Below are 23,420 nucleotides of genomic sequence, written 5' to 3'. Positions count from 1 at the left end.
ACATAATAATATGGGAGGACATTAGACCAGTGTTCCCCAACCCTGTCCTCAAGGCCCACCAACAGTGCATGTTTTGTGGAAATCCACAGAGGTAGTTAATCAGCTCTGCTGAGACACTAATTACCTCACCTGTGAATGTTGGTGGTTTTCTGCAAAACGTGTACTGTTGGTGGGCCTTGAGGACAGGGTTGGGGAACTCTGCATTAGACTATGGCTATGGTAGGATTAGATTGTGAGCTCCTTGAGAAAGCCGGAAGCCGGCGAAACGTCGGGGAAGCTACCCGCCTCGCATGGGACGCCACGCCATCCCAACCTCCGCTCAGACACCCCAGTGAGGCCCTTGCCATCGCCTCCTCCAGCCACACTGCTTCCACAGGAGACGGGGACCAGCACTGCCAGCAGCCTGGAACTCCACAACAACTTGCACATACATATGCTGCCTAAAGGAAATCCCTAGGTACATGCCCTTCCATTCTGGAGCACCAGCTCGGTTTGCTGACCAGCATGCCATGCAGTCACCACCCAGGAACATGGTGAGATGAACTATTCCATACAATTGTGATGTCATGGCGAGATGATTTGCCTTTCATGGTCCATGCTATGGAGCACATGTGATGGTGTGTAGGTGACTGCCAATTGCTATACTTCTGCCTGCTATGCCATGCTTTGAGGGAGGAACTGCTTGCTGCCTAATGCATGATCTCTGCAATACTTTATCTTGAGGGCTGTACCGCTTGTTGCTTAGCTGCAAAATTGCTGTCCAGGCCGGTGCTAACATTTCTGGACTGTCCCTGCAAATAGTTTTTGCTTGACCTTTCTGAATATTCTGGAGATGGACATGGCGTATGGTTTATACGCGGTTTAACACATTGTGGAATTCTACTTAGATCATAGTTAGATGCCGGCGTGTGCCTGGTTGTATGTCTGATGATCTGAGCGGTGTGGTGTGACGGGTTGGCCATCCCATGTAATTTTTAAATATACCTTTTAATATATTTGACTAAACAAACGTTAATAGTTAATTTGGAAATTGTTTCTTTTGATTCTTGGGTGTGCATGTCCTGCCATCTATTTTTGTCACTGCCACAATTTTGATTAATATAGATTGTGAGCTCATCTGAGGACAGTCAGTGACATGACTATGTACTCTGTAAAGTGCTGCAGCCGAGGTTACCAAGTCGTGTACCCCTTATAGTATAGGTGGCCAGATATGCTATCTCTGCTGCCAGCATCTCACATGTGACATTAAAGGACACACCGGCTGCAGAGACAGATACACAGTGGTGTCTGATGACAGAGAGGAAGAGGAAGCTTCAGTGCTGGAGGTGAGTGGAGAGGTGAGTGACTCTCTCGCTGGGCTGGCTGTCTCCTCTCTCCTCTACATGCTGACTGCCCCACACTTAAAGCGGATCCGAGATGAAAAACTAACTATAACAAGTAACTTGTCTATATATCTTATCTAAAGTTTAGATAAGTTTACACAGCAAATCTAGCTGCAAACAGCTTTAATAGAATATGATTATATCTTCCTGTGATACAATGACAGCAGCCATGTTGTTTGTAAACATTACACAGAGGCAGACTTAACTGTATCTTGAGCACTCAGCCTGTGAAAAAAAACCTAATCCCCCTCCTCCTCCCTCCTCCCCTCTGCCATCAATGGCTAGTAACATCTCCCCCTCCTCCTGCCCAGACTGAGCTCCCATGAGCCCTTGCTACTGCCAAGGCTCTCTGAAAACCTGTGGGCGTGGCTCATTTAGTTTATAGAGAATTAGAGTATTAAAACAAAACAAAAAAGTATTTGGCTTGAGGAATGCCCTATAAACAATAGGAAAGGAACACAATTATGCAATGAGTAAAAGTTCACCTCGGATCGACTTTAATGTAGGTGCTCTGGGGGTGCTAATTGGCAGCTAGGGGGTGCTATAGCACTAGGAAGCTCCCCCCTGGAGACGCCACTAAAGTCAGCGCTCCAGCGGTAAATTGGTAAATTTTATTCCAGGTTCAAAAAGAAAATAATTCTCCAAAGTTTCGTGCCCATTGCAGGGTCCCTTTATCATGGAAATCATTTGTTAATAAGAGCTGGTTGATAGAACATAGAGATGGAACAATAGTCTACACTGTGTTGGGGGTTACAATACAAAGAGATTGGTAGAACGTGGAGGTGAAATACGCTTACATTGTGTAGGGGGTACAATAGCAGGAGATTGCTGTGGATGGAATAGACGGTTTATTATGTGGAGGATATTATGACTTTTCCTGACATTCACAGAGCACCGCACTGAAATAAATGGCTGCAAATTGTCCTTGCTGAAATCCCATCCTAAGTCAACAGAAATTACCCAGAGCTCTTTGCCTTTTTTTACCGCCTTTTAAGTGAACCTGAGGTGAAAATAAACTGATTAGATAAACAATTATATTTATCCTCCTACTCCTAAAAATGACTTTTTTTTTAAAGTATCCCATGGTTTTCTTTCAACATGTACAAAGTAGGTTGAATGTTTCACTGTCTCTAATCAGTGGCAGCCTGTTAAAGAGAAACTCCGACCAAGAATTGAACTTTATCCCAATCAGTAGCTGATACCCACTTTTACATGAAAAATATAATGATTTTCACAAACAGACCATCAGGGGGCGCTGTATGACTGATTTTGTGCTGAAACCCCTCCCACAAGAGGCTCTGGTACCGTACGGTACTCTGGGCAAACTGCCACAATGTAACAATGACACACACAGGAAATGGCTGTTTATAGCTGTCTGTTAAAGCCAGAACAGCTACATAATCTGCCCACAGTAACAATGTCACCATGTAATACATGTCAGAATGTGAATCTGGGAGAGGAAAGATTTTACAATGAGCAAACTCTGACTAAATCATGTATACATAATTATTGTAAAAATTAAGCACCTTTTTATATTAAATTATTTTCACTGGAGTTCCTCTTTAAGTGTCCCTGAGTTAGAAAAAGGTCAGTAGTTTATGTATTTTATCTCTTCCTGCCCTCAGAAGTTGTATTCTGCCAGGAAAACTTTTATGGCTGAAATCTGCTTATCAGTGATGTTTACCTCGTTCCTGACAAGCTATCGGCAAGACAGAAGCTGTCACTTCCATGCCTAGAAATTAACTCTTTCAGGCAGCAAAGTAAAGCAAGTAAAACAGCCTGGGTATTAATGTTTGGCACTGTACATACACATGTTTATCCCATGATGTCACATATTGCCTCAGGTACACTTTTACCACTTTAACTTTATTATCACAACTAAATGATCTACCGTATACATTTTTTTTCTGGGCAAATTACTCTTTTTGTGGCTATTTGTTTAAAGAATTGCCTTATTTTCTATGCATTTTGAAAGGAAAATAAGGAAAAAAGTGAAAAATAGAAACCGCACACTTTATCCACTTTACCATACAGTATAGCTTTAATGTAAACAGTTCTATTGTACATTAAACACTCTCATTTTAATTTTTATATCCCTCCTGTTTATTTTAACAGTTGCTTTTGTTTTCATAATGTATTAGTAAGACATTGTATACCCTACTCAGTTGTTATATCGGTCTTCTCCTGGAATGTTTATTTTACACTTGTTTACTCATTAGTCCTGCCATTGAATTCCCTTGGGAGGAGGAGAGGGGTTTGCGGTCATTCCTTTTCAACTCTATAGCACTTTTTATCAGCTCAGAGATAAACAGTGTTATCTAGGATTTGGATTTTGTAAGGAGGAGAGCGCTGTGACTTATTTTTACATCATGGGGCAGGAAGTGGTTAACTGACACAAATCCATTCTATTAGCTGAATGGGGCATTACTCTGCCTTTTCTAAAGTCTGACATCACAGCAACAAATAAAACCTACAAGAACACTTCAGACTCCTTATGAAATTAACACAGCAATAACATCCGCCATCTCTGATGCAAACTGATGCTCGCGCTGCGCACAAGTGTTGCTGTATCGCCACTTATAGTTTCTAATCTTAGAACAAAGTCATCTTCCTGTCATCTCCATATCAAGTACTTATCAATTACCGCCCTATAGAAGTACTCCAATGGTGCGCAAATGACAAAAGGTTCTAAATATAATCACCTTCAGAAGGCTTCATAAGATCCAGATGTTTATTGTCCGCGGGTTGAGAGCTTCGCCCGTTTGGCTTTTCATCCGGAGTTCCCCGGTTCATAGACCTCGCATTAGGCACGCTCCAGCGCCCGTTAATTGAGAAGCGCTCCTTGGACCGGGCTGTGCCGCGGCGGGGACCATTAGCGGGGAAGAGAAGTGGCTTGCGCACAGTTTCGAATGAACTGCTGCCCCCTTTTAACCAACCGGATAGTTTAAAAAGCCATCGTGGAGATGCGCGCTCCCGGTCACGGCTCATATCTTTGACTTTTCTGACTCGTTTAAAGGTCGATCTCTTTGTCCCATCGCTTGGCTCTGGGAAATGAGGCTCTATTTATGTACCCACTGAATATATTGGCTTTAAAAGTCTTAAAGCGCACCTGAACTCAGAACTTCTTCTATGCTCCAGAAGATAAGCAACAGCATAATAACCTTTAAAAGAAAAAACCTTTATTTGCTACAGCTGATACAAATCCTGCAATAAATCTGCAGTGAGTCTACTTCATGCTTTTCATGGAAGCAGCCATAGGGTTAACATCCTGTGTTTATTAATTACAGTATCTCTGCCAGAATGATTTGCACCTCATTGACCAACTGTGAGTTAATGGAAATGTAATGCAAATGTATGCAGCATTGAAATAGACTGGTGGAATGCTACAGTTTGACTGGTCCATTTCCAAGTTGCATAGCATTTGCACCAACTTTAAAATGATTGACCATTCCTAACAAGAACACCGGGAAATTTATTTTGAAATCTAATCTTCCTGCTTTGGGTGTCACATGATCACCTCTGATTGGCCCGCCCCCAAAACCTGTATCCAGTCAGGAGAGGAAGCAAGCTGTATTGAAGTGTCAGTAGCATTTGACCCCTGAGTCAGGTATTCTGTCCAATGCTTTGCTTCTGTACACTGTTTATATTCACTTATCCTGATTGCCGCTAGCAGTTGCGCCGTTTAGTCTTGGATTAAGCTGTGCTGTAAATCAAGTACTAAATTTGCTTCCCATATTTCATTCCCATATTCATAAGCGGGCTCCAACAGTGGGATACCACCAAATGCCCCGTATAGTGGCCCCATAGTGCCAAGTAGTAGAATGCTGTAGTCCCCGGTTAATGAACGATATAGGGACTGTAGGTTCATTCTTAACCTGAATCTGTTCTTAAGTGGGAACATTGTGCCATCTCTGTCCCCTGTACCTCCTTTGTGCCCCCCTGTGCCTCCAGTGTCCCCCTCTGTGTCACATCTGCCCTCTGTACCTCCTCTGTGCTCCCCTATGCCTCCAGTGTCCCCCTCTGTGTCACCTCTGCCCTCTGTACCTCCTCTGTGCTCCCCTATGCCTCCAGTGTCCCCTTCTGTGTCACCTCTGCCCTCTGTACCTCCAGTGTCCCCCTCTGTGTCACCTCTGCCCTCTGTACCTGCTTATACAAGTTTAAAAGCCATTTTTCTTTGATTTTAAATCGATTTTCTCAAAAACTTCAAGCCCAGTTTGAAAAAAAATGTTTAGACTTGTTGCCATGGAAACGGAGAATCCATGTTGTTCGTATCAGCGGGTCGTTCGTAAGTCAGGGACTACCTGTAAATGATTCAGGAGACCCACTTTTATGGTAATTATCCTGGTTTCAGCATCAGAAAGACTTCTATAGCTACATATTGCTGTATATTGGTTTGTAGCCCCGCCCTTTAGAGTGATGCTTAGCCTAGGCTGTTTAACTATGCGGAATTCTTCTCCCACAACATTCCTTGGAGACAAATAATATTTAGTACTGGCTCGGAAGATTTCAATAAACAAACCTGCAAGTACTAAAGATGTCCCCGCCTGTGATACATGTCAGAATATACTGTATTTTTTGACTGTAAGACTCACTTTTTCTCCCCCAAATGTGGGGGTGGGGGGCCACTGCGTCTTATAGTCCGAATGCAGGGAGTTCCTGACTTAACCTTCCTGGCGGTAAGCCGCGCAGGAGGGTTTCTCAGGCCCTGCTGGGCCGATTTGAATAATTTTTTTTTGCTACACGCAGCTAGCACTTTGCTAGCTGTGTGTGCACACCGATCGTCGCTGCCACGCCGATTCGCCACTACCCGCCGCGCCGCCCCCCCCCCCCCCCCCCCACCGTCCCCTTACGCAGTCTGGCCTATCAGCGCCAGGCAGCGCTGAGGGGTGGATCGGAACTCCCGATGACGTCATCACGACCGTCGCCATGGCGACAGGGAAAGGCCTCCAGGAAATCTCGTTCTTTGAACGGGATTTCCTGATTGCAGATTGCCGGAGGCGATCGAAGCGGGTGGGGGGGGATGCCGCTGCACAGCCCTAGGCTCGCTACATGATTTTAAAAAAAAAACAAAAAAACTGCTGCGCTGCCCCCTGGCGGTTTTTAGTAGACCACCAGGAGGGTTAAGAACGCCTGCCAATACGGATATCCAACCCGCTGCAAGATCAGGGACTCCCTGTACTGTAAAATACATAAACTACTGACCTTTTTCTAACTCTGGGACACTTAATAGGCTGCAACTGATTAGAGACAGTAAAACATTCAGCCTACTTTGTAAATGTTTAAATATAAAAGACAACGGTGAGATACTAAAAAGAAAAGTCCCTTTTAGTAGGAGGATAAAAATAATTCTGTATCTCATCAGTTTATTTTCACTTCAGGTTCAGTTCAATGTTCGCCATGCAGCGTGATCACGCCCGTAAATCAGACGCCTTTCAGACCTCCCACTTTTGATAAATCACGAATGTTGTTTATAATTTATCCTGCTCATATCTGGAGCTGCCATAGCTCTCAATACAGAGGTCAAAGTGACTTATGGCCGGTCGGTAGAAATTCATATACTTTATTTTCAGACTGTCACCACCCTTAAAGGGACACTTAAGTCAAACAAAAAAAATGAGTTTTACTCACCTTGGGCTTCCAATAGCCCCCTGCAGCTGTCCGGTGCCCTTCGCCATCTCCCTCCGATCCTCCTGGCCCCGCCGGCAGCCACTTCCTGTTTCGGTGACAGGAGCTGACAGGCTGGGGACGCAAGTGATTCTTCGCGTTCCTGGCCACAATAGCGCCATCTATGCTGCTATAGCATATATCATATACCATATAGCAGCATAGAGGGTGCTAATGTGTCTGGGAACGTGAAGAATCACTTGCATCCCCAGCCTGTCAGCTCCTGTCACCGAAACAGGAAGTGGCTGCCGGCAGGGCCAGGAGGATCGGAGGGAGACGGTGAGGGTACCGGACAGCTGCAGGGGGCTATTGGAAGCCCCAGGTGAGTAAAACTCATTTTTTTTGTTTGACTTAAGTGTCCCTTTAATGAGGATGACACATTTTCTATTGCAAAAAATAAAAAAATAAATTAAAATAAAACGTTCCTATTAAACTGTCACTGAGCAGCTAATGAACCCTCGTCGGAGTGTGACACCGAGATTGCATTGAGAAGTTTTCGATAAGACAACTTTAAAGGTCAGTAAAAATTAGACCTCTTTGTGACGGCGATAATATACTTTACGAGAGTTCCTAACGCGGCTCATAAGGGTGAAGTCGTTAGGATAATGGAACAGACCTTTTCAGCTTCACATATGTTAGCCAACAAGCACTTAACGGGAACTTTCAAGTCGGCGGGACAGCGAAATCTTGGCAAGGGCCAAATCCCTGTGCGAAATTACAGTTATAACAAAAAGAATACGTGACAGTTCTACTACTTCCAAACTATTCCAAAAGAACGGTACAGGGAAATGAATATGCAGCGTGTTTCCAGTGAGGGGAGGGAACCTGCGGTATTGAAACATTAACCTTTTTTGGGCTGTGTGCTAAAACTAATCTCAGGGCCGGGCAGAGGCGAGAGAGGCTACAGCCTCAGGGCGCAGTGTAGGAGGGGGCGCAGGGCCGGACCGAGGTAGATGCGAAAGAGGCTCCAGCCTCAGGGCGCAGTGTAGGAGGGGGCACAGGGCGGGACCGAGGCAGAGGCGAGAGAGGCTCCAGCCTCAGGGCGCAGTGTAGGAGGGGGTACACAACTCACTCAGCTATCATTCCCCTATTGTGTTTGAAGCAGAGAGAAATAAGAAAAGGGGATACATGGCAGTGACTACAAGCCAAATAACTGGAGATTAAGGTGTTGGGGGCCCTGGGGGTCTATCTAATAGCAATCAGTGTGTGACGGCTGGGGTGGGAGGGATGGAGGGGCGCACTTTAGTGTCTCAGCCTTGGGTGCTGGAGGACCTTGTCCTGGCTCTGACTAATCTATACAAAAAGTGTAATCGTATAGATTAGTGGTGTCAAACTCAAGCAAAGAAAGGGCCCAAAGTCTAAAACCTAGTCTAAGTCGTTTGGCCAAATTCTATATTAAAATTTAAAGAGGGACTCCAGCCTAAACAAACATACTGTCATTAGGTTACATTAGTTATGTTAATTAAAATAGATTGGTAATATAATCTCTTACCCACCCTGTTTTAAAAGAACAGACAAATGTTTGATTTCATGGGGCAGCCATCTTTTTGGTTGAACGGAGGTGACAGGGAGCATGAGGCACAGTTCCAACTGTCCTGTGTCCTGATCACCCCTCCCAGTTGCTAGGCAACGTGAATAACAACATAGGAAATCCCATCATGCTTTGCACAGCATCAGGGAAAAAAAGCCTGGGCAGTTTTCTTTGATGGGGAGGAGCTTACCTAGAAATGCAGCTAAAAATTATGCTTTGGTAAGAAAAACAAAGTTCTGATGCTGTGAAACTGTTAAAGAAACACCAAGCCTTTCCAGTGCTGCTGAGTAGATTTTTAGCCCGGAGGTTCACTTTAACATTTATTGAACTGTCTCAAAGTAAGTGACATAACCATAGAGAATGGGGGGGAGGGGGGCAGCTCCTCCCCCTTCTGCAGAGTAGCTACCATGCTGCTTCGGCAGAAAAGGATCAAGACAAGATGCTAGCCTTCACTTCCCCATAGTCTTTTTGGTAAGCTGAGGTGGTGAGGAAGGGGGGTTGGGGAAGTTTACAGGTACACAAGGGGGTTTGGTTCCCAAGAGGGGGTACCATGATATTTTCATTGGGGGGCCATGGGTTGTTGCTGCACCCCACCTCAAACTGAAAATGTTTCAACCAAAAAATACTCACCAGTGTGCTTCCCTGGATGGGAAGGCAGTGTGTTTTTTCACGGTTTACACGATGCACATTTAAAGCCACGTAAAATGGCAAGCAGGGCCACATTCAGCCCGCGGGCCTTGTGTTTGATACCTGTGGTATAGCTATAACAAAACGTGGTTGAACCAGATTTGCTCAGGTTGTTAAAACAAATCTCTGTCAGCACCTCTTAAGCTGCTGGGTTGCAGCAAAAGAGGAGTTGAGTGGTCCAACGGGCAGACAGAATGAGTGCAAGCGGTGAACAGACACAACTTAACCTAACATGTTTCGCTCTAAGATGGAGCTTCGTCAGAGGATAACAAGTGTGAACCGTGCAGATGGACAAACCTATTCTCCCCACCAGTAAAAAATTATAAATCCCACCGCAAATGCATGTAGCTCCTGTCAGAGCTTTGTTTTGTATATCTAGACAATCTCACTTTTTGAATAAATTAGTTTTAAAATGCATTCTCAATAAAGGTTAATTTTTAGGCAGTTCTACTACTTCCAAAATTCATCAGGAGGTTAAAAATAAAAAGATTTAGAAGATTTAGAACTGTGATAAGTGGCGAGATGATGTAATCAAATTTTAATTTTATCAATAAAAACCTTTTTGAATGTTCTTCAAACTCTGTAGTCAGCATTCCGACCAATTACTGGGAGATGGTTATAGAGATATCAAAAGAGAGAAAAAGCTTAAATGACAGATTTAAAGATAACAGGGTCACCTTGAGGAACAATAGAAAGACTCCGCTCTGCCAGGAGAAAGTTGCTTAAAGAGGAACTCCAGTGAAAATTTGTGTAATTAAAAAAGTGCTTCAGTTTTAGAATACTTATGTATAAATGATTTAGTCAGTGTTTGCCCATTGTAAAATCTTTCCTCTCCCTGATTTACATTCTGACATTTATCACATGGTGGCATTTTTACTGCTGGCAGGCGATGTCACTGGAAGGAGATGCTGCTTGCTTTTTTGTCATTGTAAACAGCTGTTATTTCTCACAATGCAACAAGGCTCCCACAGTCAGGACTATGGTCATGACATCACACTGTGGGAGGGGTTTCACCACAATATTAGCCATACAGCGCTCCCTGATGGTCCGTTTGTGAAAAGGAATAGATTTCTCATGGGAAAGGGGGCATCAGCTACTGATTGGGATGAAGTTTAATTCTTGGTTACAGTTTCTTTATGCTGCTATATTTATTTCCTTTTAAGCAATACCAGTTACCTGGCTGTCCTGCTGATCCTCTGATACTTTAGCAATAGACCCTGAACAAGCATACAGATCAGGTGCTCTGCCTCTGACTGAAGTCTGACTGGATCACCTGCATGCTTGTTTCAGGTGTGTGGTTCAGATACTACTGCAGCCAAAGAGACCAGCAGGTCAGCCAGGCAACTGGTATAGTTTAAATGGAAATAAATATGGCAGCCTCCATATCCCTCTCACTTCAGTTTAGTTTTCCTTTAACTCGTTATGACCGCATGAGCTGTAGAAAGCCTTCTGAAATCGCATTTAAAGGCTAACAGAAACAATTTCTGCAGTGACTGAATAGGCTGTGTTCTTTCAAAGTAGATATTGGAGTAAAAAACGCTTTTTGTTTGTTGTTGTTGTTTTTAATGCAATAAATTACTATAACTTGGGGGACACTTTCATTAAACACTTATTTCTCTTTATGGCACTGAGCTTACCTTGGAATTTCTACAATAGCCATCTATGGTTTCCTAAAACCGGCACAAAAACCCTATGGCAATGGTACTGTGTTTGGTATACATAGTGCATCCAAATGCTCATCTTCCTGCACGAGTTACTGACTGCACATCCAGGAAGTCTAATTTCCCTCTTTTTTTTTCAAAACTTTCAAGACATGTAGCTTAGATGAGTTTTGCCACCTTCTGTAGATTAACCTCAGTTAACTTTGTGACAAAATTTGTGGTTACAATCCCACTCCAGGCATCATTGTTCCACTAGATCTCTGTGGGCACTTAAAGGAGTTCTGTTGACCTTTTAAAAAACAAAAACTGCCACTTACCTGGGGCTTCTATCGTCCCCCTGCAGCTGCAATGTTCCACGCCGTCCTCTTTGGATGCGCCATTCCCCGCTGCCGACACCTGTGTAATTATACGTCTAGCTGGACGAATAGAAGTTCTCGCTCCCGCGTGTTTAATCGTGAGCTTACTGCGCAGGCGCAGTACAGGAAAACTTCGTACTGCGCGGGAGTGAGCGCGCAGCCGTGCTTCTATTCGTCTAGTTAGACGAATAATTACACCGGGACCGGTGGCGGGGAACGGAGCATCGGAGGAGGACGGCGCAGGACATTCCAGCTGCAGGGGGTGACAGAACCCCTTTAACTGAAAATTTTGTTTGTTTGTGCATAAGGTCTTTAACTATTTCTGCCGCCCAGACGTGAAGCTCACGTCCGGGCGGCTGCTCTGCTGCGGTGCCGCGCTTTGGCGTGCTCCCGCACGCCCCTGTGGTGGTTCCCGATCACCTATCCGTCTCCCCAGCAGAAAAACCGAAGCGCTCTTACAAGAGACTTCAGTATTTCTGCCTGTAAATTTTCTGCATCCCCCTTGTGCTTCCGTTTAGCGAGAAGCACAAGGAGGGAAAAAAAATTCAAGGTGGCCATCTTGTGGCCAAATAGTAAAGCTACAGCTACATATTTTTTACATTACAATTAACACATATAATAACATTACAAATTAACTGTTTATTTCCCACACCAAAAAAAAAGACATAAATAGTTACCTAAGGGTCTGAACTTTTAAAATATGCATGTGAAGGGGGTATACTACGAACATTTTTAAAATTATAAGCTTGTAAATAGTGATGGATGCAAAACGGAAAAAATGCACCTTTATTTTTTAAATAAAATATTGGCACCATACATTGTGATAGGGACAAAATTTAAATGGTGTCATAACCGAGATAAACGGGCAAATAAAATACATAGGTTTTAATTATGGTTGCGTGGATTATTTTAAAGCTATAATGGCCGAAAACTGAGAATGTTTTCTTTTTCTTATTAATCCTGTTAAGATGCATTTATAAAAAAATAATTCTTAGCAAAATGTACCACCCAAAGAAAGCCTAATTAGTGGCGGAAAAAAAAAGATATAGATCAATAAATTGTGATAAGTAGTGATAAAGTTATTAGCGAATGAATGGGAGGTGAAAATTGCTCTGATGCATAAGGTGAAAAATCCCCGCGGGCTGAAATGGTTATAGGGTACCAGAGACTAAAAAAAAAAAGTGTTTTATACACACCTGGTGCTTCCTCCAGCCCCATCCGCACGGATCGCTCCCACTTCGCCGTCCTCCGCTGCCTGCATCTCCCGTGTTGGGTCCGTTAGTTCTCCGATACTGGAGCTGCAGGCAGCGGAAGACGGCGGCGTTGGAGCGATCCGTGCGCGTGGGGCTGGAGGAACCACCAGGCATGTATAACACTTTTATTTAGTTAGACCTGCGGCTGATGTGAGCTTCTCCTTCAAAAACAAACAAAAAATAATATTCTTCTGCTTGATACAGACATTACTGTCATTGCTTCCAGTGGGGAACACCGCAGTCACTGACTTTCCAGAAGCAACGCTGATTATAGTTGTGTGTGGCAGCTCTGCACGCCATGCACTACTTTATATAACCATGTTGGTCTTGCAGGTAAAATGATTGTTTTTATAACACAGATGATTTCTGCTTGAAAAATGGACTGCTGTGCTTTATCTGCTAGAAGGGCTTTTAACTCCAGTAAGGAACCAGCAATATACATCCTGCCCACCACTAGGGGGCGGTGTGAGCGTCCCCGACACCCCCCGTAACCTGGTTTGTACATATTTATTTATAGGCGTTTTCTCTCCTCGCACAGAATTATTCCTCTTTCAGAAGCAGCTCTGCCTGTTTGGAATTGAAATGAATAAACAATTTGTTTTCTGTTTTCATTGCCCTCCTTATTAGTCATTTATTTGCTTTATTTTCCTCTCTTCCAGGTCAATGAGAATGCAAAGCAGGATTTGAAAGACGGTTTATTGCTTTACAATACGGAGAATAACGTCGGACTGAAGAACGCTTGGAACATTATTCAGGCAGAAGTGGGTTTTTCTTCTTCTCATGCGTGTCTGTTGCGCAGAGCGGTGTAATTTGCAAGCATAGTTTTGTGATTACGAATAAGATTTGCTGCTATCTCCATATGACATGCAGCTGAGACCTGCTTTGTATTTAAAATGGCAAGCAAATCAAATCAAACAGTAAAAACAGTGATTGGCCAAACAACTATATTTCAATTAATACAAGACCGGGACTTTCTCCTCTCCCCAGAGGAAATAATGGCCTAAGCCAATCACAACTGTATTTGCTGCAGTGCAAGAATTTCTATTTATCTCTCTCCCTTCCCCAGAAGAAATAACAGGCTTGGCCAATCACAACTGTGCTCACTGCAGTAGACTTCTTGTTACTCTCCCCCCCTCCCCAGAGGGGATAACAGGCTTGGCCAATCATAATTGTACTCTTTGCAGTAGACTTCCTGTTAGTCTCTTCCCTCCCCGGAGGAAATAACAGGCTTGGCCAATCATAATTGTACTCTTTGCAGTAGACTTCCTGTTAGTCTCTTCCCTCCCCGGAGGAAATAACAGGCTTGGCCAATCACATTTGTACTCACTCAGTAGACCTAATGTTAATCTCTCCCCTCCCCAGAGGAGATAGCAGCCTTGGCCAATCACATTTGTACTCACTGCAGTTACTTCCTTTTACTCTCTCCCCTCCCCAGAGGATATAACATGCTTGGCCAATAAGTTATGCTCACTGCAGTAGACTTTCTGTCCCTCTCTCTCTCTCTCTCTCTCTCTCTCTCTCTCTCTCTCCCCCCCCCCCCCCCCCCCTTCCCCAGAGAAAATAACGGGCTTGGACAATCACAGACATGCCCACTGCAGTAGTATTCCTGTTACCCTCTATCTCCACTCACCAGAGGAAATGAAGTGCTTGGCCAATCACAGACGTGCCCGCTGCAGTAGAATTCCTGTTTCTCTCTCTCTCCCCTCCCTAGAGGAAATAATGGGCTTGGCCAATCACAGCCATGCCAAATGCAGTAGGATTCTTGTTCAGCTTTATCCCCTCCCCGGAGCACATAACATGTTTGGCCAATCCCAGACGTGCCCACTGCAGTGGTATTCCTGTTCCTTTCTCTCTGTCTCTCTCTCTCCCCCTCCCCAGAGGAAATAAGGGGCTTGGCCAATCAACGACATGCCCAGTGCAGTAGTATTCATGTTCCTTTCTCTATCTCCCCTCCCCAGAGGTAATAAGGGGCTTGGCCAATCCCAGACACGCCCACTGCAGTAGTATTCCTGTTCCTTTCTCTCTCTCCCCTCCCCAGAGGAAATAAGGGGCTTGGCCAATCACAATAGTTCTCACTGCAGTAGAATTCCAGTTTCTCTTTCCATCCCCTCCCCAGAGGAAGTTATGTGCTTTGCCAATCACAATTGTACTCATTTTATTTAGCCCCCACACAGATTAATACTTTTCAATGCTAACCTGTTATTAGGAGTATTTTCCACGCCATTCAGAAGATTTAAAACCTCTAATTAGTTTTTGGGAGACCTGCCACTGTAATAGTCCAATTTCCCCAACTGCACAGATAAAGCACTGGTTTAAGACTTATTTGTTCACATGTTTGTATAATCCCACCACTTCTCAATGCAGGTACCCTTTAGTTGTTTTTGTTCCGTTTCCCACAGATGCACTGCTGCGGCGTGACCGATTACACAGATTGGTATCCAGTCCTGGGAGAGAATACGGTCCCCGACCGATGCTGCATGGAGAATTCCCAGGACTGTGGACACAACTCTACCGGTTTAGTGTGGAGAACGGTGAGTAGAGTCCTCACATCCAGGATATAATAGAATTACCTCCGTCTTTAATGGCTGAGTAGCCGCAGCAGGGGGGCAGTCAACTTACCCCTGCTGCCACTTGTAGTCAATGCGCTCCATGTCAAGTTCCACGTCACTCCAATACTTCCTCCTTACAGGTTTGAAGGAGAAAGTTTTGGAGAGACGGAACGCGACGTGGAGCGCATCATATATAGATGGCAACAAGATAAAGAGACACTGAAGCGAAAACAAATTATGATATAATGAATTGTATGTGTAGTACGGATAATTAAAAGAACATTAGTAGCAAAGAAAATAGTCTCATATTTTTATTTTCAGTTATATAGTTTTTTTTTTATAACATTTTGTCATTCTCTAATATTTGCAGTTTACACGCTACTCAGCATTCTAAATGATTTCACAGCGCAGGCTAGGGAACTTTTGAACTTTTCTCTGCAGAAAAAAACAAAATACAGTGACTGACACTTGAGATAATAAGCTTCAGAAGACAGAGTTCTGAAACATGCCTGAAGAAGAAACAAAGGTTCAAATGCTTGCAGAGAAATCTTGTATACTTAGGGCCTGATTCACAAAGCGGTGATAACTCAGTTATCACGCCTAAAAGACTTTAGGCGTGATAAGCTTTGCACCGCTGAGTTAGCACCGATTTGTGCTCTTTATCGTGCGCAAAGTCCCGCGTGCAAAGTTTTACGCGGGCAATCGCGTAATTCCGCGCGCAGTGCCCATAGGGTTTAATGGGCGCATCGCGCGCACTGCACCGTGCGCCGCGCGATTACGCGCGCAAAATTTTGCGCGCGAGTTGGTAAGGGGCTTTTCACAGGCGTGCAAACACTTTGCACCGCTTTGTGAATCAGGCCCTTAGTCTCTAAAGGTATCACCTAAACAACTTTAGTTATGTCTTCAGAGCTCTCTGCGACTTTGAAAGTCGTGGAGCTCAGATAAGCTCTATTGCATAGATAACAAATGGAGTTTCATAACTCTTCCTGTACTGGAAACAATATTAGACTTATGTCTCTGCTCCTAATGTTTTATTTCTTAGCTGTACTACACGTACAAATCATTATATCATGAGTTTATTTTCACTTCAGATTGCCTTTAAAGATGAACTTTAACCCAGGATCAAACTTCATCCCAATCATTAGCTGATGCCCCTTTTCCCATTTGAAATCTTAACCTTTTCTCTAATAGATCAGGGAGGAGGTCTGTATGGCTGATATTGTGGTGGGGCCCCTCCCACAGTGTGATGTCATGACCATGGTACTGACCGTTTGCTGTCTGTGAACCTTGTTGCATTGTGGGAAATAACGGCTTTTTCCAACTGCCAAGCAAGCAGCATCTCCCTCTGTGCATAGAACTTTCAGTAATGAACATTCTGTACAGATCAGCTGGCTGAACTAAGCATGTCACCACCAGTGATAAGCGTCAGAATGTAAATCATGGAGAGGAAAGATTTTAAAATGGGCAAACACTGACTAAATATTCTATAAATGAATATTGTAAACAATAACCTATTTTATTCATTATATTTTCACTGCACTTCCTCTTTAACTGCCCAAGTTTTACTTGGAATTTGGAAACCAAATGTCAGAGCTCTGGGAAACCTATGCCTGTTCATAAATATTGTGGCCCATTGGGTTGGGAGAGATGACAGGCATTACTTGTTTTTTGGGGGACTGCTTCCTATCCCCCCCTCCCTAGTCTTTACTCCGGCCATCTTCTCCGGAGAGACCCGCAGGTGCCACGGTTTCCGGTTCCCACGGCGGTGCAGTTAGTTCCAAACCACTACAGACCAGTTGGAGGGCTGCATACAGATGGTACAAAGGTAAATAAATACCTGCCGCCGGCACAGCAGCCCATTCCATTTATGAACCTCCCTTATACGGAGGTTCGTTTTACATATTGCAGTGTAACGGTGCTCAGTTTAGATACTTACCTTGGGGGGGGGGGGTCTCTGGATCCTGCAGAGGCATTTCCTGATTACCCATTAGCCCCTCCCCTGGGCCATTCCAGCGTCAACACCCCTAAAAGGTGGGCCCACTGCACCTGCCCAGTAACACAGACTCGCTTGGGCTTCGGCGGGAAAAAGCCGAGGCCGATCAAGTCCATGCTATTTCATGCGGGGGCAGGCGGAAGACGACCAGGGAAGCCTCTGGAGGATGCAGAGGCTTCCGTGTCTTGAGGTAAGTATCCACATTGGTCACTTTTTTTCCGTTAAGGTATGAGGGTCAGCCATACTATCCCAGGAAAAAAACACATGTATAAGTAGATAAATACTTGTCCTACTTACATAACAGATGTATTGAAATCTATAAAGTAAATAAAGAAAAACCTGTTCCAGGCATTTTCCATCTTTACTGCCTCTGGCTGAAGCCAATCTTGATGTCATTTCCTTCCTTACTCCTCTGCCTGAATTGGTGTATGCAGAACTGCTCTGTCATATCTAGCTTGCTTTGTAAACACATGTGAGCACAGCATAGATCGTATTTCAACAGCTTCTGCAGTGGGGTGAGCTGCATTTCCCTTCGTAGTTTTGTGTCGCACTGAACTGCCCTCAGCCAATCAGTGAGGAGCAGGAATGTGGGAGGGGAGATAACCAGCTATTTGCCAGAATAGAGCCAGGCGGACTGAGATAAGATTTATTACAACAGAAGCATTTATGATTATATTGGAATGCTTGCAATGCCGGGTCAGGTTGTAGACTGCATAATAAACACAGAGCAGTGAGTAAGAGGAATTAGATTTTTTGATTGACAATCCCGCTTTAAGGTATATTTCTTCATGGATATACTTCAAGTAAAGTGGAAAATTTTGCATATTCCTTATACAGTTTCTTTCCTTGCTTTTCTATTCAGGGCTGTTACGAGAAAGTGAAGACATGGTTTGAAGACAACAAGCATGTGCTGGGCTCCATAGGGATGTGCATTCTCATAATACAGGTATGGAGAATTCTCATTCTTCTGTTGCCATGCAGCATTGTAGACCAGTGTGTGAACTGCAGATCCCCCGGTCCCATGGGGGGACGATGACGGTTTTTCGGCATTGGAGCAGTTCAACTGGAGCTGAATGGGAGGTTTTATACAGAGCAGCCAATCAGATTCATTGTTTCATGTGCATTAAAGTAAAATATAAAACTCAACATTTCCTCTGTGTTTTAAAAAAAAAATATTTACAGCATAAAATCTACTGCCACAAAAAAATTGTAGCAGGGCAGCATTCAAACAGTTAAACACAACACTTTTGTTCTTCAGTGGAAAGCTCCTTGCTTCACTGGAAAGCTTCTGGCCACATCCAAAGAGGAGATAACATTATCTTTTGTTTACATGCCTTTGTCAGATACATTTAGTAAACATTAGCAAACTGCCAAAACTGAGCTGTACCGAGCTGAGAAGCAGAAAGAGCTGAGAAGTGATCACTAGATAGATTTTTAATCTATAAATACAGCAGCTATGCAATAAAATGCAATGGCAGCCTTCAGAGCAGATAAACTGTACTTTGGGAAATTATTTGTAAACAGGCAATGTTATTTGTGCACCAAAGCAAATAGGATAACTGTATGGGTAATACAAAGTAGGGAAACACATTTTTATTGAATGTTATGTCAGAGTTTTATCCCACTTAAAAGGAAACCAGAGCTCTAGCTATAAGAAGAACCGATACTTAGCCGCCGCTTCCTCATCACAGAGTCCCTCCCTGTCCTCCCGCGGTCTGCCGTTCTGCCGCAATTAGCCTCGCTAATTGGGTCAGTTGTGTCAGTCCCGGTCTACTGAGCATGCGCAGCGACCCAGACTTATCCCGACTGAGCCTGTTACCGGGGCTGATGGCGGCAGAACGGCAGACCACGGGATGACGGCGAGGGACTCGGACGTGCTTATGCTGCAGGAGGAAGCAGCGAGTAAGTTTCGGCTCTTCTTATAACTTGAGCTCTGGTACACTTTAAGGCTCTGTTCACATCTAAAATCGCAAACGCAAGTGGTTTGCGACTTTGTACGTGATTATTTCTTCTCCCTCCCGTCGCTCCACTGCGCGCTACGATTTTGTGCAAAACGCTTTTGCAGAGCGTCAGTCAGGAAGTGAACTCTTTGTCCCGGAAAAGAATAAATACAATGTATTTATTCTTAAAATCGCCAGATAAAGTGATTTTGTGAGCGTTTAGCGGTCTTCCTATACCTTCCATTAAACCAAAAATGGTACAGGCACCGCTTTGCAGAGCGCAAAGCGGACGAAATGCGCTGATATGAACCTTCTCATAGACATTCATTGCACCAGCGTTTTGTGGGCAATTTTGAAAATCGCCTGCGCTTGAAAAAAGGCCAAAAACGCCCCCTAGTGTGAGCGAGACTTAAGTGTGACTCCGCTCACAGAAACAGGGCAGTCCTGCTTTCTGTATAGCCGTGTTACAGTTCAGGTCTGTGTAGGCGATCTGTTGTACGTAGATCCTTCCGGTTACCTGTATTCTACTTGTAATGACATTTCGCGTTGCGTAACGGCGCGGCTGGTTTCGCGAATGTCTCATTAATTCCTCCCTCACCTGGAGAGAAGAAAGACAACCTTTTAAAAACTGTGAAGCCGAAGTCTTCAAACGCAGCTCTGTACTGCTGTCATTTGTTTAAATAGGTCACTTGTCTGCGCTCCCAGGAATTTGTTATTCAGCGAAATGTGACTGCCCTCAAGGCCCTTCGCGGCGGTCGTCCGTGAAAAGTCACCAGCGTTAATTACCGTCATTTACTGTTCTGGAATAACCCCAGTAACGTCTCCGAATGTAGTAGCACAGTCAGTATTAAAGGGAACCTTAAAGTGAACTGAGCACATTTGTAGCACTCAGGGCATCTTAGTAGCACATTAAAAATGCATGCCAACAATGTGGCTAATTTCTTTAAAAAAATAACTTCTATATTACATTTAAAAGCCTACCAGAGGCTTTTATTACCCTACTTCTGTGGACGGCAGGGCCTGCCCTACTGCAGAAATTTCAGGCAGATATGGACTGATGTAATAATTTTATTGCACTCATTAACAGAGAGCAAACAAAAGCTTTCATCAGCGGGGTGGTGGGAAGATAGGACACTGTGCTTTAAACAGTTTAGAGGAGTCACAGATGCTATCTTTGCACCTCCTCCTAAATAAGGGCAGCTAGAAAGAGGGAAGGGAGGACATGACAGCTCCTGTAGTTATTAGAAACCAATAGAAACTGCAGCAAGAAAAAAATGGTGGATAGCCTGGCACCATGGGCGTAACAACTGCCCATTCGGCCTCCACCACAATGGGGGGGAGCTTTGGGGGCACACTCCACCCGCTCCCCACCCGCAAGTATGGGGAGCGGGCGTATACTTACCTGCTTCCAGGCGCAGCGTTTCTCCTCCGTACTTCACAGTCAAACACCTTCCTCGGCCAATGGCCAGCTACCGATCATGTGACCAATGCAATCATGTGACTCGTATTGGTCGTATGTGAATTATGGCTATAGGGGTGCTCAGACAGTAACTTGAGCGCCGTCAGAAGACTGAGCCCAAATGACTTTCAGTGTAATCCGGACGCCAGCAATAGCTGGAAGCCAAATTATGTCTCTCCCTGAATCCACAGCAGCCTGGAGGAGGAATAGTAATTAAAGAAAACCTGTAACTACAAAAAGTTCCCCTGAGGGTACTCCTCTCGGGTGGGGGGAAGCCTCCAGATCCAATCGAGGCTTCCCCCGTCCTCCTGTGTCCCACGGCGGTCCCGCTGTGCCCCTCCGAACAGCGGGGATGTAAATATGTACCTTCCCGGCTCCAGCGCAGGCGCAGTATTGGCTCTCCGCTTGGAGATAGGCGGAAATAGCCGATCAGGTGCAAGTCTCCTGTGCCTGCATAGTAGACCGGACCCGACAGAGATCGTCTATTTCCACCTGTCTCCGTACGGTTTGCCGCATTAGCGCCTCCGCTGGAGCCAGGAAAGGTAAATAAATCTGCGCTTGTCAGACTGGTCGAGGGAGGATTCCGGGACACTTCGGGAGAAGCCAGCGCTGGACTGCCTGCAGCTACAGGGGAGGAGGAAGTCTCATTGGGACCCTGGGGCTTCCCTCTCCCGAGGTGAGTACGCCCCAGGGGAACTTTTTTTTGTTACAGAGTCTCTTTAACGCCGTCGGGACTTGTGCAGGAGCAGGGTGAGCGGTTTTTCTGCTGCATCGTGCACCCAAACCTCCCGGCGACGTTTTTGCATGTATGCCCGCGGGTGGGTCGATAATAACATGTCTGCTTTGTTGCAATTACTTTACCTATCTCAACGTGTAGATGTTAATTACTTTACCTCAAAGGGTTGTTTTTAGGACGTGGTAATAAACTTTGTTTTAATTACCAGGCGTTATCCCTAACCACATAATTATAGCATATTCCCCATTTAAAGTATCGTTTTTTTATTTTATTCACTTTATATTGTTTATCAGGGAAGAGGGATTTTTATTGCCTCGAAGCGTTTATACTTAATTTAACTCAACGAATCTCCAGACAAAGGGCCATTACCTAGTCTTTCCAAGTAACGCTAATGAAGCAATGCTCAAACTTAATGCCTTTTTTTAGACCCAAGCTTAATGCTTCTGGTACTATAGAGAAGGAACTAGACTTCGATGAGATTAATGTCCTGGCAGTAAGAATGATGTGCAGAGCAGCGAATGGTTGGGAGGCACGGAGCGCAACTCACAGCGCAATGAAAGTGAATTAAAAAAAAAAGTATAAAACATAAAAAGGAACTCCAGTGAAAATAATGTAATAAAAAAAATCATTTTTTTATTACCTCGCGGCCTACAGTGGGCTGGAGAAAGCCCCAGGTAAGTCTCAATCTTTTTTTTTGACAGGTCAGGTTCCCTTTAGTGATAACATGAAATACTGCCTGCCCACGTGTTAACCTTCAGAACCATTGCTCCGCACTGGCTACTTTTCCATAGAGAGTAGGCAGGTTCTCCATTGACATGAATTGAGAGGCTGTCTGCTGCTTACCCAACAGCACCACCTAAAGGACAGAGAGAGTAGTGCTGCTACATGGCAGCCAGCCAAAGTCCTGGATTTTCAGGTTGCTTTCAGAAATTTCTGTTGCCCCATACTGCGAAAACCAACTGCCCCCCCACTCCATTCCTCCAATGAACCCTTTAATGGCTTCTGAGAGCAGGAAAGAGATAAAAAGGACCAATAGTGCATAGATTTTAGCTCTGGCATACTTCAATGAATGTGTCATTGAGCAAAAACAGTAAAAACTTAAAAAGTAGATTTAAATATAAAATAAAACTGTGGCATAATCCTGAAAAGTCATTTCTAGGAGAAGGAGGATAGATACAATTGTTTGTTTCGTGAGTTTATTTTCACCTTGGGTGTCCTTTAAATCTTTCAGACTAAGAAAGATAATTCATCATAGATAATAGGGAAGGCTATATTGTATAAGTCCTGGTAATAATCATGCTGCTAGATGCATTAATGTTCTGCCTGCTTGATAGCAATATCTTGTATGAGTATTTATATGGGAGCCTGTGCCGTTAATGTTCGCTCAATTGCGTTTACGGCACCTCTCCGCGAATAGCGTTATTCAACTTTTGTTTAAATTCAGCCTCAATGGACCAAGTACAAGTTGCGATTTGCCAGGAGAACATCACTATTTCTTTTTACCGTATTGTTTATAAGCTCAATTAAGCTTTATTTAAGCCCAAATACCTTTCGGTGCGGAATGTATATGAGGCGTAAGATGGCCGACTACAGCCGCAGGAAGGTAATATATGCCTCGTTTAACCTTTAGAAATATGAGAATTTCCGCAGATGCGTCGAGTGAAGACGGAGATCTGTCGGCTTTGAAGGTGCTTGTCATGTACATTACGGTTCTCTGTGGAGTTAAAGAAGACGTTAAAGAGAACCGGTCACATTACAGCATCGGGGAGAATAACACTATTAAAGGATAAGAGTTCTGATAGGATGAATATTCTACAAGAATCCTAGATTTCAAACCGTTCTGTTGGCTGATGGTGTAAGGGTTAAGGGTTCTGCCTCTGACACAGGAGACCTGGGTTCGAATCTCGGCTCTGCCTGTTCAGTAAGCCAGCACTAATTCAGTAGGAGATCTTTGGCAAGTCTCCCTTACACTGCTACTGCCAATAGAGCGCGCCCTAGTGGCTGCTGCTCTGCTCTGGCGCTTTGAGTCCGCAAGGAGAAAAGCGCAATATAAATGTTATTTGTCTTGTCTTGTCTTGTAATGAAATAATGATGGCTTTGCCCTCCTGAGGACATACATCAAAAAAGGGCGCAGGGTATAGCCGAAATGTTATTGCCTATAACAATATTTTTTATAATTTCTTCATCTTTATCTGAGATAGAATAATAA

General features: G+C 44.2%; 1 protein-coding gene across 2 annotated transcripts in view; it reads left to right on the top strand.

Moving 5' to 3' along the window:
* The window catches only part of TSPAN9 (tetraspanin 9), a 397,258-nt gene that overhangs the window by 220,875 nt on the left and 152,963 nt on the right, over positions 1–23,420 (top strand). For both annotated transcript variants that reach the window (XR_011030604.1, XM_068278359.1), the window contains exons 4-6: positions 13,194–13,295; positions 14,934–15,065; positions 17,939–18,022. Coding sequence is in view for 1 of the 2 variants with exons in the window: in XM_068278359.1 (XP_068134460.1) it covers positions 13,194–13,295; positions 14,934–15,065; positions 17,939–18,022 (318 nt within the window). In the remaining variant the exon portion in view is untranslated. The remainder of the gene's footprint in view (positions 1–13,193; positions 13,296–14,933; positions 15,066–17,938; positions 18,023–23,420) is intronic.

Source organism: Hyperolius riggenbachi, chromosome 3, assembly GCF_040937935.1.
Source record: "Hyperolius riggenbachi isolate aHypRig1 chromosome 3, aHypRig1.pri, whole genome shotgun sequence".
Lineage (NCBI taxonomy): Eukaryota > Metazoa > Chordata > Amphibia > Anura > Hyperoliidae > Hyperolius > Hyperolius riggenbachi.
The sequence above is the reverse complement of the archived record's forward strand: the minus strand, read 5'-3'. Positions and strand labels throughout refer to the sequence as shown.